The 17,589-nt window shown below is 45.8% G+C and overlaps 1 protein-coding gene across 1 annotated transcript; it reads right to left on the bottom strand.

Moving 5' to 3' along the window:
- Positions 1–4,280: 4,280 nt before the first annotated feature.
- On the bottom strand, positions 4,281–17,535 carry mmp15a (matrix metallopeptidase 15a). The gene is made up of 10 exons (XM_087842790.1): positions 16,797–17,535; positions 15,569–15,717; positions 12,964–13,086; positions 12,560–12,876; positions 12,157–12,318; positions 9,635–10,014; positions 9,407–9,545; positions 8,384–8,534; positions 8,194–8,309; positions 4,281–6,564 (listed from the first exon to the last, which is right to left on the bottom strand). The coding sequence occupies exons 1-10, from the start codon at positions 16,908–16,910 to the stop codon at positions 6,098–6,100; spliced, it is 2,118 nt and encodes a 705-aa protein (XP_087698916.1). The 5' UTR covers positions 16,911–17,535; the 3' UTR covers positions 4,281–6,097.
- Between the last annotated feature and the right edge of the window lie 54 nt (positions 17,536–17,589).

The raw sequence follows: 17,589 nt of genomic DNA, 5'->3' as shown, positions 1-17,589 counted from the left end.
TTCATCTTTGCTTTTCACAGGAATGTTGATCATTTTGGATTCATTTTCACTATTTTGCTGATTAAAAAGCTCCTAAACTGCAGGGTCACTGAACTCAGCTGCTCAGCATGTGTGAGTCCTTCATCGTATCAGCGTCAGTGTGTTACTGATGCAGGAACGACAGGAGGAAGAGGAGTGAGAGGAGGAGTGGTCAGCTTTAGTCTGCACTGCCCTGCTGGGTGTTTCCTGTCAGTTTATAAAACTTGCTCTACATTTGTTACGTCATGTATTTTACTTGGTTGTGTTTCCTCCACGACAGAAACCTACGACACCACGAACATTGTTGGGGAGTAACGGAATACATGTACCGCCGTTACGTATTTAAAATACAAAATATGAGTAACTGTATTCCGTTACAGTTACCGTTTAAAAAGGTGGTATTTAGAATACAGTTACTTTGTTGAAATAAATGGATTACACGGCGGTACTTCCCTGTTTCATATTGTGGCGGGTCAGGACTGTTTGGGTTTTGTTTGACAGCTACGTTCTGTTGTTCCAGGCGGCAGCGTTACGGTTGCCATGGTTACAGGGTGACGCTCTCTCTCTGCGTGTTTCCTGGGTGAGAGAGGCCTTTTTGTTGTTGTTGTGCTAAGCTAACAGGCAGAATGCTACAGGTATAGCTCTAAAGAATGTAGCATCATGGGCAGTGTAGTCCGTGCTGCAGGGAGAATGGACTGCCATACCCGTTATGTGTCTGTGAGCGAGGGAGGGAGAAAAAGGAAAAGTACGAGCTGTCATCGAGCAGAAACGGGAGCTGGAAGCATGTAAATATAATAATAACCACTGCAGCCAAGAAGAGAGCCTGACGAGCCCAGCTGTAAGTAAGCTATTAAGACTCGACTGTACACCGTGTTCCTGTTTCCCTCCAAAAACAATAAGTTCTGTTGGAGCAGCCTTTCAACGCCTCTCTCTGTCTCTGCTAGCAAAGTTGACCCAGACAACAAAGTAAAGCTAGTTTTCAGCTACGAGGCCGACATGAACCCACCGTATTAGCCAGAGGTCCCTTTACTACGGTTCGGAGTCGCGGACCTTCAGTAACAGTAATAAATCACAGCAATAGTACATTCATGTAATTGTAAACAGCATGATAATATATTAAGTAATCCAAAGTATTCAGAATACGTTACTCTCATTGAGTAACGGAACGGAATACGTTACAGAATACATTTTGGGACATGTAATCTGTAATCTGTAATGGAATACATTTTAAAAGTAACCTTCCCAACACTGACCACGAATGAAGTGAGTCGCTTGATCATGGTTGCCATGTTGGAGCACTTTCACCTTTTCCCATCCATGTCCGAGCTTTTTCAGCAAAGCTCGTTCAGCTTGTTCAGCAGTCTAATAGTTTCGACTTTGTTAACTCAGCTTCGCTCTGTCAGCCTAAGGCTACGTCCACACGTACACGGTATTTTTTGAAAACGGAGATTTTCCGTTTCCGTTTTAAAAAATAATCGCGTCCACACCTAAAGGCAGAAATGAAGGAAAACGCTGCTAGGAACATGCCAAAGCAGCAGGTGGCGCTATATTCCTAACCGTGCAGAAATGTTGGCCAATCAGAAGTCTAGAAGCCTCGGTGGGAAATAGTAAACAAAGCTGGGGCATAGAAGCAGAACCGAGTCGTATGTGTGGAGGGACAGTAACTGTGTGTGTATATGTAAGCATTTAAACACTGCAGAGAGAACAATTAACAGTAACAGTATTGTAGAAATTCATTTCACCGAAACAATAACGTGGCGCACAGTGTGACGTCAAAAAAGGCGCACACCTTTGACGTTTTCTCCGTTTTTCTCGTCCACACATAAATGCAAAAACTGAGTTTTAGAAAATATCCACCCTGGCCGGAGTTTTTAAAAATCTCCATTTTCAGTGACTGAAAACGCTGTTTACGTGTGGACGAAAGGTGCAAACACATAGAAAAATCTGCGTATTCAAAAATACCCGGGTACATGTGGACGTAGCCTCGGTGACAGCGTTTTGGTGACATCACTCCTACATGTATGATGTCATCCAGCTGTGAGCTGCCTCGGTAAAGCAGTGACATCATTTACAAAAGCAAAGCAGGACATTTATAGAAAGTTAAAATAATTACAAAGGTAAAAATATGAAAAGAGCATACTTTGTCTTTAGGCCTCTGTCTGCACTTCCTTCCTCCAGACTTCTGTTTATTGAACATTTTTAGACTCAATCAAAAGTTCCACGCAGATGTAATATTTATAGTAACTGTGAAAAGAGTCGCAGTTATCTTTCATAATCGTATCTGAACCATTATATTCATCACATTTAAATATGTTTGTAAAATCCCAGCTGTAGATCAGACTGGCAGGCGTGGATCCACTTCTCTCAGCGGTCAGAGGCGGTGGTGACACCACAGCCTAGCGGACTATTGTTGCTGATGTCTATGATCAGTGTGGGCATCTTCTGATAGCAGGACAAACACAAGATGTCACAAAACCAAATCATTTAAAACAGATTTCTTGACTGTAACAGTGAATTCGCTGCACTCAACGTCCTGCACGGCCTCCGGACGTCAATCCAATGGAGCGTCTGGTGAAACGGGAAATGCTGTCAGTACAGCATGAACCAAACATGTCTGAAAATGAGTCTAACACCTTGTTGAATAATTAAGAGTCCAACCTGATGTCTGAATGTGTGTTTGAATTAGCAGTGAAGTAAAATCACTCCTTATCTTAGAATAAGGTCAAGATGAGGAAAAGTATGAATCCTTTTTTTCCTATTTCACTATTTCATATCTTCTCAGATTTATCAGCTGGAGCCCAAACTGTAACTGGCCCCTGCATGTGGGACAACCCGATCTAAGCAGTCACATCTATGAAAACGACGCCCACCATCATCGGTCTGATCCAACACACGGACACGAAGGTAAGGCGTCCAAAAACAGTTCAGATGCTTCTGGTCAGCACTCGTGTACATGATGAGGATGTTGGTGCGCTGACACTTGAAATGGGGATATTTCAGCCTTTTTTGCATTATGGTCATTTTTACTCGCCAACCTGAGGAAGAGTGGTCGTGACTATAGCAGAGGAATTTAAGAATGAAAGCAGAAAGAAAGGAAGGTGGACAAAGCTAATGAGAGGATTGGGGAATAGGTATGAGGAGGAAAAAAGCTCGGCCCGATGCCAGAGGGTGATTAACGAGGATTCAGGACAGCCGTTGTTAAAAAGCAAACTGGTAAACATGACGTGGCGTGTCGATCGTCCCGGCTGATGGCGTGCGAACTCTAAGGTGGAGCTGAAGAAGAACAACTGCAGTCAGAGGCGATTTTATGGCTATCAGATTAATTTGGTTCAAAGAGCAGATCGTCGGTCTGATCATCCAGGTAAACACAGACTGTGAAGTGAGAAAGTCCCTGCAGGCGGACAAACATTCACCAGCTCAGATAAATGTACATTTAAAAAAGCCTCGTGCTACATTTGAGAGTGAAAACCATTTATGGTGCTGATGAAGCAGGAGGCAGCAGGTAGATCTCATTATCAGCTCAGCATGAGATAAGCTGAGAAAACAGGCTGACGACACAGAGCTGGATGCAGTGCTTCAACACTGTCCTCAATTCTAATCGAACAGCTGGATTAGACCCGGCGAGGCGGCTGGTTTGGGAAAAGATGAGGTACGGAGAGAGCGCACGGATACACAACTGTGTCCAGCTGGGACACCCCCCCCCCCTAATTTGTCTTGAAAGTGTCATATTTGAGTTAATCTGAGAGATTAGGTGACAAAAGAAGAGTCAAAGGAAAAGAGAGAGCAGCTGAGGATGATCTGTGACGAAACTAATCCTCATTACCTCTGACATCAAGGTGCTCTCATGTACAAGACAAAGGAAGTCACGCAGGAGCCTCATGCTTTACTCAAACCAACAGGAAAAACACTGAAAAAGGATAAAATTCAAATTTCATACGCTTAAAAAAAATACACAACAGCAAATTTACTTACTGCGAATATTAGAGGTCGTTTTCATTTCCATCATTTAGACCACAAATAAAGTCACTGCTGACTTTCGATGTAAATAAATGCAACAAAGATATTTCCTTTGAAAGATTCTTATTCATACATCGACATAAATTCATAATATTAAAGATTTAAGAAGGAAAAAAGTGCAGTTTTGCGAGTTTTCACCATTTTCTGGAGCAACGACTCCCTCTTGTGGCCAAAAGCATGAATAAAACTGCTGAACTTGAAGTTTCAGACAACATGGAAACACACACGGCAGCAAAGACGACTTGTGTTGCTTTTTATTTGAGTTTTATTGTGAAACCTTTAATGTACTCTACACTGGAGTGCACAGGCCTTATCGTACATGCCCTGCATGCATCATCATCATCATCATCAAAAAAATCTACTGCTGCTCTAACAAAACATCTGAATGCACACAAAATGTGCAAAACTACAAATGATAATGCAAAAAAAGGAAGAAAACATTTCCCCGTACTGTTTATATAGTTCTTTAAAAAAAAAAAAGACGCCCCTGCAGTATTCACAGGAGGGAAAACAAGTCACAACGAAACTCGATGCAAAGGTTAACAAGTTTAAAATGCTGATCGATGAGCCGGGAAAGACAATAAGACGAGATCCCATCCTGCAGATGCTTCTGTGGATTCATTATCTTGTTTATGCTTGAGCTGACTTTCCAGGAGAGTGGAGGAGAAAATGAACACACTGGGGAATAAATGACTGAAAGAAAGAAAAGTGAGCAGAGAAAAAGCAGCCTGTGAAAACAGAGCGGACTCGAGTGGCCCAATGTAGGTCAGGAGGCACAACGCCAGCATTGCTCCTCCTCTAAATCCTTCTAACCTCCCTTCCTCCTTCCTTCCTTCCCTCGCTCGTCCTTTTATGCAGAAACCTGAGGAAACACTGACAGAGCCCTCCCTCTCCTTTTTCCTCCTCTCCTCATCTCCTTCCCTCTCATTTCCCTTATACTCTTTACTCACCGCCATCATTTTTTATAACGCCCCCTTCTGCATTTTTCCCACCTCCCCCGCCTCCCCTCATGCCCTAAATCTGCAACATGTGGCCTTAATGGAAACCAGACCCTCACCCATTCTTCAGGCCTCTCCCTCATAGACATAATTAGCTTTAACTCTATGTTTAGCATTAAAGAAAGCAATAGGACACAGTTTCTTTTTCACTCTTCACAGGCTGACGCTGCAGATTTTATAAAAGACCTCGATAATTCTCGATAGCGCTCATAAAAAGGCGAATAAATCCCAACGCCGGCACCGGCCGTATATCAGCACGTCTCCGCTGGGATCGTGTTTGTAGCGCTGCAGTCTGCAGGAGGAGGGGAGGCTGGAGCCTGAGTGTCTGTGCACAAAAAGAAAAGAAAACCTACGTGCTGCGGGTGGACGAGCGAACGTGCACAAATCAGTGCAGATACAAGCTGTTTTTGAGCTAATGTGTGTCATGTGTGCAGGAAAGGTCAGACATAATGGGCTCAGTGGGAAGCGGGCAAGGCATGGACACACAGCTGTCCAGCATTCCTGCTGGTAGGAGGACGAGCTCGAACACACAAACATTACTGCAGAGATGCAAACTCAGCACAGAGACGGCAAAGTGCAAATGATCTGTTCTAAACAGAAGAAACATGTTGAAGCATCTTCATCAAAAAGCATCTTCATCAAAAAGCTTATTAAAGCAAGCAAACGTGTTTATGTGACTGTGCTTCTAATGTATGTGCTCCAAAGACTTTGTCTGCATTTACACTACAAATAAATCCCCAAACGTCCTCAGTCCAGTTGGAAATGATGCGATCACATATTCCTGGTGAAATGTCATTTTAAAGAAAGGGTTTTTTTTGGGGGGGGGGGCTTTTCAGACTTTTGGAAGGCACAGAGAGAGGCACAGTAGAAAAACTACTAAAGCTCCACAGGCGCTGAATTCACAATTTTTTTATCACGTCACACGAGCAATCAAAGTTCTCCCAAAGACTAACAGGCCCATCGTCAGCTTTTTCAAAGCTTCTTCTCCTCTAACGCCAAAGTAAAAACTGGACGGCTGCACCAGATGAACGACGGACACCTGCACCGTCTCTTCGATTCGAGCGTCACACCCAGTCCTGCAGCGAGCGCTTGCAGTGCACCAAGGCCCTCGGCGTCTCTTTGTTCTGAAGAGTCCTGAGGATGGCGTAGATTAGGACGAGGATGCACAGGATGAGCACCAGGGGAACGACCACCATAATCAGGGTCATGACCTTTGATTCGTTGTCAGCCACAGCCACGACCACGTTCACGTCCTCCTCTTCCTCTGCGCTGTCAGGCTTGGCGGTCTCCTCTCGCTCCGAGTTCGCGTCGCTGTCCCGGCCTCCGTCTGGCTCTTTGTGCTCATCTTCGCCTCGGTCCGAAGGCTCGACCGGTTTGTCTTCCGCCTCGGTGTCTGCGTCGGGCTTCGGGTCGGGGACCCCCACGCAACCCATGAAGTCCTTCAGGATGGAGCGGGGAAAGCCTTTGTCTGCTTCGGATCTGCGATTGTCAAATCTCCAGTAGTTGGTGCCTTTGTAGAAATAGGTGTGAGCTGCACGAGAAGGAGACATTTTTGGGTCATCTTTACTTGATGCACAGTGCTGATGTTTGGGAGCAAGCCCCCCTCATGTGAACAGAGCCTTTCTGGCTGTAGACCATTATAGAGTCAGATCAATCTAACAGTGAATGTACGTAGTTCTCTGTACAGCTACAGCTAGCTCTCACAAACAACGAAGAGGCTCCGTCCAAAGATACCGAAATAAATTCACTCCTCACATCTTATTAGTCAAATCATAAAAAACATGAACTTGTGGTTTTCCAGGAGTTACGTGCCGACCTCGTGTTCAACAGCGAACCTGCAGAGACAACGTACAGATTAATCCTGTAACTGTATTTTTTAACTTGGTGCTATGAAAGAGTCTTTACCCCCTCAGGATTTTGCATTATTGTTACAATATTTCAGATCATCAAACAAGTTCTAATAACAGAAACTTTTTCACAAGGTGGACTAATAAATAAAATCATCATTTAAAAACAGTCTTTTCTATTTCTCGGGTTATTTTTCTCTAACATTATAAACTTGTTTGATGATCAGAAACGTACGAGTGCGACAAATATGCAAAAATAAGAACGAATCGCTGCACAGTGCGCCGCTTTGGTGACGGCCAGGCCTGACTGTATTAGTCAAGTATGCCAAAATTATTGTCACAATGTTTCAGATCATCAAACAAATTCTAATGGTAAATAAAAAATGGTAAATGGCCTGTAATTATGTAGCGCTTTACTAAGGACCCCAAAGCGCTTTACACATCCATCCACACACACATTCACACACTGGTGATGGCAGCTACATTGTAGCCACAGCCACCCTGGGGCGCACTGACAGAGGCGAGGCTGCCGGACACTGGCGCCGCCGGGCCCTCTGACCACCACCAGTACGCAACAGGTGAAGTGTCTTGCCCAAGGACACAACGACCGAGACTGTCCAAGCCGGGGCTCGAACCTGCAACCTTCCGATTACAAGACAAACTCCCAACTCTTGAGCCACGATCGCCCCTACTAACAGAAACTTTTTCACAAGGTGGACTAATAAATAAAATCATCATTTAAAAACAGTCTTTTCTATTTCTCGGTTAATTTTTTCTAATATTATAAACTTGTTTGATGATCAGAAACGTACGAGTGCGACAAATATGCAAAAATAAGAAAGAATCGCTGCACAGTGTGACGGCCAGGCCTGACGATATTAGTCAAGTATGCCAAAATTATTGGATAAAATAAAACCAAAATGCAATAAATCCTTTGAAATCTGTCGCCTTCGTGCACTTATTGACAACATGCTGCATGAATAAGCTCACAGACGCTGCACAGGCTGCCTGCACACCGTCTGTGGAGATGCTGCTCGGACACACATCTCATTTCCAAAAGGAAGGACGGGCCGACCCACAGACCAGCGCTCTCCTTCCTCTCTCTGCTTTGTTGCTCCGGCTTCACCGGTTCCTCCAACCTTTCCTTCTTTCGCTCCCTCCACCCTGCTGCTCCGTCAGGCTGTTCTCTTGCTTCCAACAGTGAAGGCGAAGCTTTTGAAGTTTGTTGTGATTCTCATAAACCGAAGCTGTTGGATGTTCCCACTGCTAAAATAAAACTCAGGCAAATTGCTCAATTTAAACTCCCGACTTACCCCCATCATCGCTGAGGAAGGCTCCTTTAGGGGAGGGAGGGATCCTGCCCCATCTGCTAATTGGTTTGGGGAAGTCGCGGTCTGTGGTCCGCGTCTCCTCGTTGTATCGCCAGTACCTGCGAGACAATAAGACGTATTAAGATGTCTACGCGGCGTTAAAACCTCCGTGCTCCGTGTATCCGAATCATACCTGTCTCCAGAGAAGAAGTATGTGTGTCCGTTGGGCTCCCACCAGATAGCCGTGTCGATCCCGTGTGGAGGAACGCCTTTTCCGTAGTGATATAAGGGCTGTGGGTACCCTGGCATCACGTCAGCCTCCCTGAACACCCAGAATCTGTCACCTGTGGGCACAGATGGAGACGACGCTTTGAAGAAAGAAACAAAAGCACACCGAGTCGAGCTTTCCCGCACAGCTCGTGTTTCTGACACGGACGACAGAGGGAAAAATCTAAGGCAAAGGTAAATCTGAGGAGAAGAAAGGAAGATGAAAAGAAGCTCATGGTCAGCACACATGGTGTACATCAGCTTTACTCACTGCAGAAGAAAAGCAGAAAAGAGGCAAGGTTGAAATGGCATGCACACATTTTCCAAGACTTCCATATGTGAGGGTTAACTCCTCTCCTAATCTTTGGACACTTTCAGCCACTTTCCGCTTCTACTGCCAGGCTGCTGCGCTGCAGCCCAATAAAATGTACTGAAGTGTCCGAGCCTGATCAGAAATCCTGAAAACGCTCAGTAAAGCAGCACAGCTGCTCACATCTGGAGCAGCGCAGTCAGAGAGGCTGATGTAACCCCCTCCACCTCTTTCATGAGGCCGTCCGGGGCTCAGCTGGAGCAGAGCGGCGCCAATAACAGCTGCCACGCTGCACAGGCCTGTTCAAGACACCCAATGAACTCATAAACACACATTAATAGATGCAAACTCGCTGCTCTCGTTCAGTTTGCAGCAATCGTGTCGTAATGTTTTATCTTTTGAGGGGAGTCGTTTCTTTTTCTGTGGTGTTTTAAACATTTTTTACTCAAATCCGTGTGATTCAGAACCTTGTAAATCAAGTTGTGCAGGAGACGAGTTCATGTTACGCTGCTCCTCAGAGAGGACGCAGAATGAGGAACTAAAGCATTGAGCAGGGAGCTAAACTAGAGTAATGTCGAGGCGTAACACAGTCGCTGCTCAGCAGGTGGGCGACACTTTGTGGAAGCAGCTGTGACGTACCTTTAAAAAAGACAAATTTGCCGTCGTGACGTTCGTACGCTGCGTCAATGTCGCTGGGCAGACCGTTCCAGAATACAGATATCGGCATGGGGTAATTATCGAGGACGCGGTTCCTCCGAACCCGCCAGAACCAACGACCCTGCAAAAGCAAAACAACGATGCACAATTAGTTACTTTCTCTTGCACGACTCGAACGTTGCAGCTGTGAGCAAAGCCCTGTTTGTTTACCTTGAAGACAAACATCTCCCCCCTCAGCATGGTCACTGTATCAAAGTCTCCATCGCAGATGTCAGGGGGCTGGTTGTCTGGCAGCTTGGGAGGCCGAGGAGGAGGAGGGATGTCTCTCCGTGGAGTGACGGGTTCTGGCACAGACGGGGATTGGGTGGTGGTGGAGGTAGGGAGGATGGGAGGCGAGGTGGGGCCGGGGCTTGGTTCGGGTTGGGCTGGAGGATCCGGGTCGGCGTCCGTCGGGACGCGCGGGGCATCGGCTGGAGAATAAGTGGTGGGCTCTTCTTCTGGGACAGAAGGGGAGGTGGGGGAGTCGACGCTGGGTTCATCGTCAGGGGCGAGCGGAGGAGTAGGCGAAGCATCTGTGATGAGGGGAGGACCTTGGGGGAAAAAGGAGGCAACAGGAAAGGCTCCAGTCTGTCTGTGTGGCATCAGACATCAATACTTTTATTCGCTTCCTTTCGACTAAACACTCTGCAGCAGAGCGAACGCAGTTTTCCATTTTGTGACTGAGTGTCACTCTGCTGCTGCTCGCTGGAAAAATCTGCTGGTTGCTAAGAGAGGAAAACACACAGATAGTCAGTTATGCAATAGGTATCAGCTGATGGGCTCCAAGACGTGTTGGTCACACTGGACCAAAGGCTTTGCTCGAACATATCGAGGCCAGTATGTGAAGAAATCCACCATCTGCAGCAACACAACAAAACCTCAGTGCTGCCAAACGAGAACTGAGGCCATCGCAGCACAAAGATACTGTCATTAGTTTTCTTCTTTTAAACTCGGCTGTTTTTCAGTGGAATAAAAACATTTACAAAGAGCCTAGTCGCCGTTATCCTCACAGGAAAACAGGACTCGCACTAGCAGGCGTGTCCAAGTCTCTGCACAAAGAAAGGAAAAAGCTGACTGCCCGCCGATCTTACAACATTTTTGGCTCCAAAGCAAAATACAAAATACATCCCAAACCCAAAGATGTCAGGCAGCATTCACTCGTAGCCAATCAGGAGGAAGCTGTGAGCAATAGGGGTGGGGGAAAAATGGATACTGTGTAGCATGGTGATATTTTGTTTGCTAATAATGTATGGATACAGGGACAGCAGAAATCGATATTTGTTACAAAAAGGATCAACATGCTCTGACTTCAGAGCATGTTGATCCTTTTTCTGAGCAAGAATCCTGACATTCCTTCACTGTCCAAATGTGTTTAATAAACATGACAGTTTACTTATTTTAATTTAAGACATGTTTGATTTTAATGAAGTTTAAAACTTTTTTATTTAATGTAAAATTATATTTTGTTTTAATTTACTTTCAAATTCTTCAGTTGCTGAAGGGGCTGCATAGTTTTCATAAACTGCATAGTTCAGAATAGCTATAATTGTACCAGATGGTTGATTCAGTTAAGTTGGACTAGACTGTAATACAAACCGTTCAGTTTGTCAACAATCAAACTGAAATGAGAGAAAGACTGAGTGTGAGACTTTGATATTAGAGAAAATGATGATTGATAAAGTTTACCTTTATGTACAGAATCTGAATATCGCAAAATATTTTTAAAAATTGCAATAATATCGTATCGTGCGTTAAGTATTGTGATAATATCGTATCGTGGGATGTATGGTGATTCCCACCTCTAGTGAGCAAACGCCATAACGAGCAGCATTTGGATTTATTCGGGTAAACGTAACATTCGCTCTTGCTTTAAGCTCAGTTTTGCATCAACCATCTCCAGCTTCGAGCACTAAAAGCTCCGAGCTGTTACTCGGAGGACATTTATATAAAACAGCTGATGTGAGAGAATCAAACGTCACGGGATGTAAAATCAAAACAAGCGTAAAACCTGCGGAAAATCCTCGTTTTTATCTAAAGCAAAAGAAATGCAAAGTTCATAAATCATCAAGTGCGAACAATTCACGTCTGTGGTTTTAATGCAGCGCGACACACCGACAAATGGCGTCTGTTAATCAACAATGGCGTCTATTCAGGAGGAAGAAGATGGGCTCATCGTAATGGAATGCATGACATTCGGCATCTGCTGCTTCCTGTATCCTCTGTAAGGATCCAGATGTGACGCGAGTGCGATGACTGACATTTGGCTCGCTAACGGCGCAGTGATCAAAGCTCAGCATGAAAACAGAAGATGATGAAACCGCTCTGAGCATGGTGAGCCCGACAACACGGACGATCAAGAATAGATGAAGGCTTTCGCCGCAGGGCAGATTTGAAATGTTAATCATGAAAGACAAAATAAAGTTTGGGGCATTTGCTTTTAGATTCAACAGTGTTTTTCAATAAATACTGCTAAGATGCATTTAAGTAGCTCCAAACACTGGACTGGACCGCTGTGCAAGGATTCACCATGAGCATCATTTCTAGTAAATCCATAATTTCCACAGCACTGTGGGGTTTCACATCTCTTTTGCATACAGAGATTTAGAAGCTCTGCAGCCCAAAGAAAAGAACATCTCATGCTGGTAGAAATAACTCTTTGTATCACCATCATCTATAGAGCGCGTTCTTCTCACCATATATGGACTGTATGCCTCTGATGTCATCCTCATGGAGCGTGAAGTTCTGTGTGTGGACCCACTGGTAGAAAGGAGCCATTGTGGCTCCGGGGTTATCCGAATGCTGCAGACCCAGAGCGTGACCGAGCTCATGAACCGCAACCAGGAACAGATCGATACCTGCGAGAGAGAGAGAGGTATAGCTGTGGGTCATCTTTCAGTGTGCACAACAAGGGAAATGCACGTTGCTTAATGGTTGGTGCGCACACAAACGAACACAAAAGGCACCGAGAGATCTCGGCCCAAACATTTATCACTGCGGAGTCAAAGCGAGTCCTCCCACCTGATATCGAGCAAAACGGCGACTGTTCAGAGATAAAGTTGAACTTCTCACATAAGCAGAAGAAACAAACCCACTCACCTTTCGGGTTTTCGTTGTCCAGTGTCCAAGGCTCATCTGAATCAAAGTGTGTGTCCCCACCTATTCCCGGTCCGGGATAGTAGGCGTGGGCCAGAGACCCACCCTCGCCATCGAACAGTGACATATCACCATGGAAACCGGAGGCAAACAGCAGCAGGATATCGGCGAGCTTCGTCTGGCTGCCGTTGACGCCGTTTCCAGGTGGTAGCTCCTCGAAGGTGAGCGGCGTGACTCGTCTCCAAACGCCGAAGGCTTTGCGGATCGCGTCGTATGTCCGTTCCTCTCCCAGGGAGGGGGGCGTGTTTTGGTCCATTATACTGAAGTCAGAAGGAAAATCGTATCAGAGCTGCTCTGCGGAGCAGTTTTAGTTATTGCAGTCTGATTGTTTCATTTGGTCTGGAAACCTGTAGGTGATGTGATCTGTGTCCCAGCGCTGCCCAGTCAGAACGTAGCGCTTCTTCCGGGATCCGTCAACCAAATCCTCTGGCTTTCTGTCAGGGAGGCCACAACGAGGCCGCCGCATGGCCCTGCACGCACACAGACACACACACCAAAGTTCTTAAGCTTTAACAAGACAATAAAGGATTTCTCAGCTCCACATGAAGCTGGATGAGATTAGCTTTCTCATTCTCCAGGGTTGGAGCCTGTCCCGGGTATCGTAGGGTATCATTTAGGACTGCCAATAAACCTAGCCCCTTATACCCACTATCATGCAAACTCCACAGAGAAGAGCCCCCAACTGGATCTGAACTCTCACTGTGAGTCAATGGTGCAAACCGCCACAACACCGCCCACACTTTGCTGAATACTCCAGGTTACAGCAGCCGGCTGTTTCCAAAAGTTCCCAAGAGCTGCATCGATGTACAGTCAGGTCCATAAATATTGGGACATCGACACAAGTCTAACATTTTTGGCTGTATACACCAGCACAATGGATTTCAAATGAAACGAACAAGATGTGCTTTAACTGCAGACTGTCAGCTTTCATTTGAGGGTGTTTACGTCCAAATCAGGTGAACGGTGTAGGAATTACAACAGTTTGCATATGTGCCTCCCACTTGTTAAGGCACCAAAAGTAATGGGACAATTGGCTTCTCAGCTGTTCCATGGCCTGATGTGTGTTATTCCCTCATTGCCCCAATTACAACGAGCAGATAAAAGGTCCAGAGTTCATTTCAAGTGTGCTGCTTGCATCTGGAGCCTGTTGCTGTCAACTGCCAAGATCCAAAGAGCTGTCACTATCAGAGAAGCAAGCCATCATTAGGCTGAGAAAACAAACCCATCAGAGAGATAAAACATCAGGCGTGGCCAAAACAACTGTTTGGAACATTCAAAAAGAAGGAACGCGCCGGTGAGCTCAGCAACACCAAAAGACCCGAAACAACTGCGGTGGATGACCGAAGAATCCTTCCCCTGGTGAAGAAAACATCCTTCACAGTTGGTCAGATCAAGAGCACTCTCCAGGAGGTGGTGCATGTGTGTCAACAATCAAGAGAAGGCTCCACCAGTGTGAATACAGAGGGTTCACCACAAGATGTAAACCATTGGTGAGCCCCAAAAACAGGAAGGACAAATTAGAGTTTGCCAAACAACATCTAAAAAAGCCGTCGCAGTTCTGGGACAACATCCTGTGGACAGATGAGACCAAGATCAACTTGTACCAGAGTGATGGGAAGAGAAGAGTATGGAGAAGGAAAGGAACTCATCGCCTTCATCGGTGAAGCATGGCGCTGGAAGTGTCATGGCGTGGGCATGTATGGCTGCCAGTGGTTCTCTTGTATTTATTGATGTGACTGCTGACAAAAGCAGCACGATGAATCCTGAAGTGCTTCGGGTAATATTATCTGCTCATATTCAGCCAAATGCTTCAGAACTCATTGGACGGCGCTTCAGAGTGCAGATGGACAACGACCCAAAGCAAACTGCAAATCAACCAAAGAGTCTTTGAAGGGAAAGAAGTGGACTGTTTTACAATGGCCAGGTCAATCACCTGACCTGAATCCGACTGAGCATGCATTTCACTCGCTGAAGACAAAACTGAAGGGAAATACCCCAACAAGCAGGAACTGAAGCCTGTTGCAGTAGAGCATCAGCAGGGATGAAACCCGGCGTCTGGTGATGTCTGTGTGTTCCAGACGTCAGGCTCTGATTGACTGCAAAGGATTTGCAACCAAGTATTAAAAAGTGGTTCTTATTCTGTCCCATTACCCTGCTTTGGATGTAAACACCCTCAAAAGCTGAGTCTGCAGTTAAAGCACATCTTGTTCGTTTCATTTGAAATCCATTGTGCTGGTGTATACAGCCAAAAATGTTAGACTTGTGTCGATGTCCCAATATTTATGGACCTGACTGTATATCGATGCAGCTCTTGGGAACTTTTGGAAACAGCCGGCTGCTGTAACCTGGACTATTCAGCAAAGTGTGGGCGGTGCTGTGGCGGTTTGCACCATTGACTCACAGTGAGAGTTCAGATCCAGTCGGGGGCTCTTCTCTGTGGAGTTTGCATGTTCCCTTTGCATGATAGTGGGTATAAGGAGCTAGGTTTATTGGCAGTCCTAAATGATACCCTCCCCTCTTGCCCTACGATACCCGGGACAGGCTCCAACCCCCTGCCACTGTAAACTGGATAAGTGGAAGAAGATGCAGATGTATCCCTCAGTTTCCAGGCTTTATGAACAGCTAATCTAAGATGCAGGTATTTGTAGTTTCACTACAGTCTTCACACTTGACAAGAAAACCACAAATAAACAGCGTTTCCAGCCGAGAATTTGCAGTAAAATTATTTTGAAAATCTTTGACGGAAAAGCCAATGCTCGGAAATGATTTGGGATATATTTGGGATTTGGAACTGTCATTCCATCTATCCCACACACACACACACACACACACACACACACACACACACAAGTTGAATTTATAATATGCAAATGAATAGAAGAAAAAGTCTATACAATATCCCTGAGCTCTCTTTGTGGTCACTGCTCTCAGCGTGACAGATAAAGAGCTTACGTGAGCGTAGCAGAGTCCACCTTCCCGGTCACCTCCAGTCCATACAAGCGCTGCATGTCGCTGATAGCTTTGGACATAATCTGAGCCGACTGCATGGTGGACATCTGCCTGCTGGCTTGAGACAGGTAGCCGAATTTACGGAGCCATGCCTGCGTGGAAGGAAAATAGAAGAAGTCGTCAGATTTGCTTTGTGCATGAGGAATGCATGGTGTATACATGAGCGCGACAGCCCAGCTGTTGGAAGAGCAGCATCTGAGCGGTCGGGAGGAAATTGAAACATAAAGCAGATGGCTCGCATTAATACCAGGACATTCCTGCTCCTTCGTTCCTGTTTTGACAGCCAAGATGGGGACAGAAACGGGAAAAGTGACATTAAATAAACTGCACGTCAGTCCTGTGGGTGCACCAGCTACACCTACAGCTCTGCGTGAGCGCCTGATGTCTGAAAGAAGCGTCACATGTTGTGAATTATTCTTCTTCGTTTCATGTTTGATGGCACTGAAACTGAGCCACGAAGTCGCAAAACAGGATGATGGCTCCAGATGGGGGAGGGGGGGTCCTGATGTTAGGTAACATCTGCCTTATAAGAAGCCTCAGCAGGAGAACACGAAAAACCACACATGCAACGCGGCTTCGTGCGCACTGAGACAGAAAATCCTTGGAGGTTTTTTGCGTAGCAGGACAAAACTTAACCAATCAAATGTGTCGTTATGAAGCCGGACGGGCCGAACACTTTCCTACAGCAGTTTGGTTTAAGTGACAAAATAAAGTCTGATTAATGTCCCTATTAAACATTTAAAAGCAGAGCTTAAAAACACGTTTAATTAGCCTCCGTGTTGTGTTCGGTGGATAAAGCTTTCCATGCACGTCACTTCGTGTTTACAGTTAATGGTCTATGATTATAAACTCACTAATAAACAATCACAGGTAACACACATCAGATTTCCAGGTGAGTTTCAAACTTTTACAATGACTGATTTTCACTCTGCAGTCTAAAGATGCCACTTCAGACACATTGTCACCACTCAAAGGAAACACTGATTGTTTCCTTGTAAACAGATGTCGTCACACCTGCAGAGTTGTTATCTGGAAAGAGGACAAAGGTCAAACGACCTCCCGCCTGATGATTTGAACCTGTAATTATGCAGTTAGACTGTTGAAAGCAGGAGGATTCATTTCAATGCGCAGTAATGATTTAAATAACAACACTGCGGTCTCTGCAGCGTACCTCGGCGCTGAACTGCTCTTCCTCTGGGTCATCGGGCACCGCGCTGCACAAGACCAGCGAGAGTAAGGAGGCGGACGTGATGATGATCTGTGCCCAGGTTTGTTGGGATGGCATCCTTCCCTCGGACGCAAAGACTTGTTGAATGGCAAATATCAAACCAAGCCGCTTCCTCCGACAAGCAGCTGCTTTTACATTTAACTCCTGCGGAAAGTGATCTATCGGGCCATTATTAAGCTGAGAAACTTAAGGCGCATTTAAAAGCCCGAGAAAACAAAGTGTTTCTACTCCATTCTTCGTCGATCGGACAGCTTCCCTCATCCGAGTGTTTGTTTCCTCACACAGAGCCGATGCAGCACAAGTCCTTGCCCCTTTCTGACGGTCACGATGGCTGATCGGCAGCTGAGGACTCAAAGAGAAATCCTGCTGAAAGTCACAACTTCAAGCGTCCGAGCAGCGAAATGAGCGCATGAAAAGTAAAAGTACTTGTTGCGCTGTTTCTGGGGTTACCGCACAAACCGCCCGCAGTAACCCCCAAAAAACAACCCGCGGGAGAAACTGTGACTTCACTTTCTCACTGCAGAAATCGACTTCTGTACGTTTTAACCGCGCAGCCTGAGCCCATCATCGGACAAAAGAATCCGCGATAAAATATCTGTTACCGACTTCCTGTTAAGACCTCCCCCTCTGGTCTCAACAAACTTGACCCCAACAAAAGGACACATAAGGTAAGGGTCAGTCTGCCCTCTGCTGCTGTGAATGGGACGCTGCAGGTCCACGTGACCACAGCCGTTTA

This window comes from Neolamprologus brichardi, chromosome 7 (assembly GCF_056152115.1).
Source record: "Neolamprologus brichardi isolate AB-2024 chromosome 7, ASM5615211v1, whole genome shotgun sequence".
NCBI lineage: Eukaryota > Metazoa > Chordata > Actinopteri > Cichliformes > Cichlidae > Neolamprologus > Neolamprologus brichardi.
The sequence above is the reverse complement of the archived record's forward strand: the minus strand, read 5'-3'. Positions and strand labels throughout refer to the sequence as shown.

Bases quoted from the DNA above. Each gene is read 5' to 3' on its own strand.
- mmp15a (XM_087842790.1), bottom strand. From the start codon at position 16,910: ATGCCATCCCAACAAACCTGGGCACAGATCATCATCACGTCCGCCTCC. The intron at 13,087-15,568 runs GTAAGCTCTTTA...GTGTGCGTGCAG, and splicing joins GTGGACTCTGCTACGCTCAC to GGCCATGCGGCGGCCTCGTT. The intron at 8,310-8,383 runs GTATGATTCGGA...ATTGTCTCGCAG, and splicing joins TACTTCTTCTCTGGAGACAG to GTACTGGCGATACAACGAGG.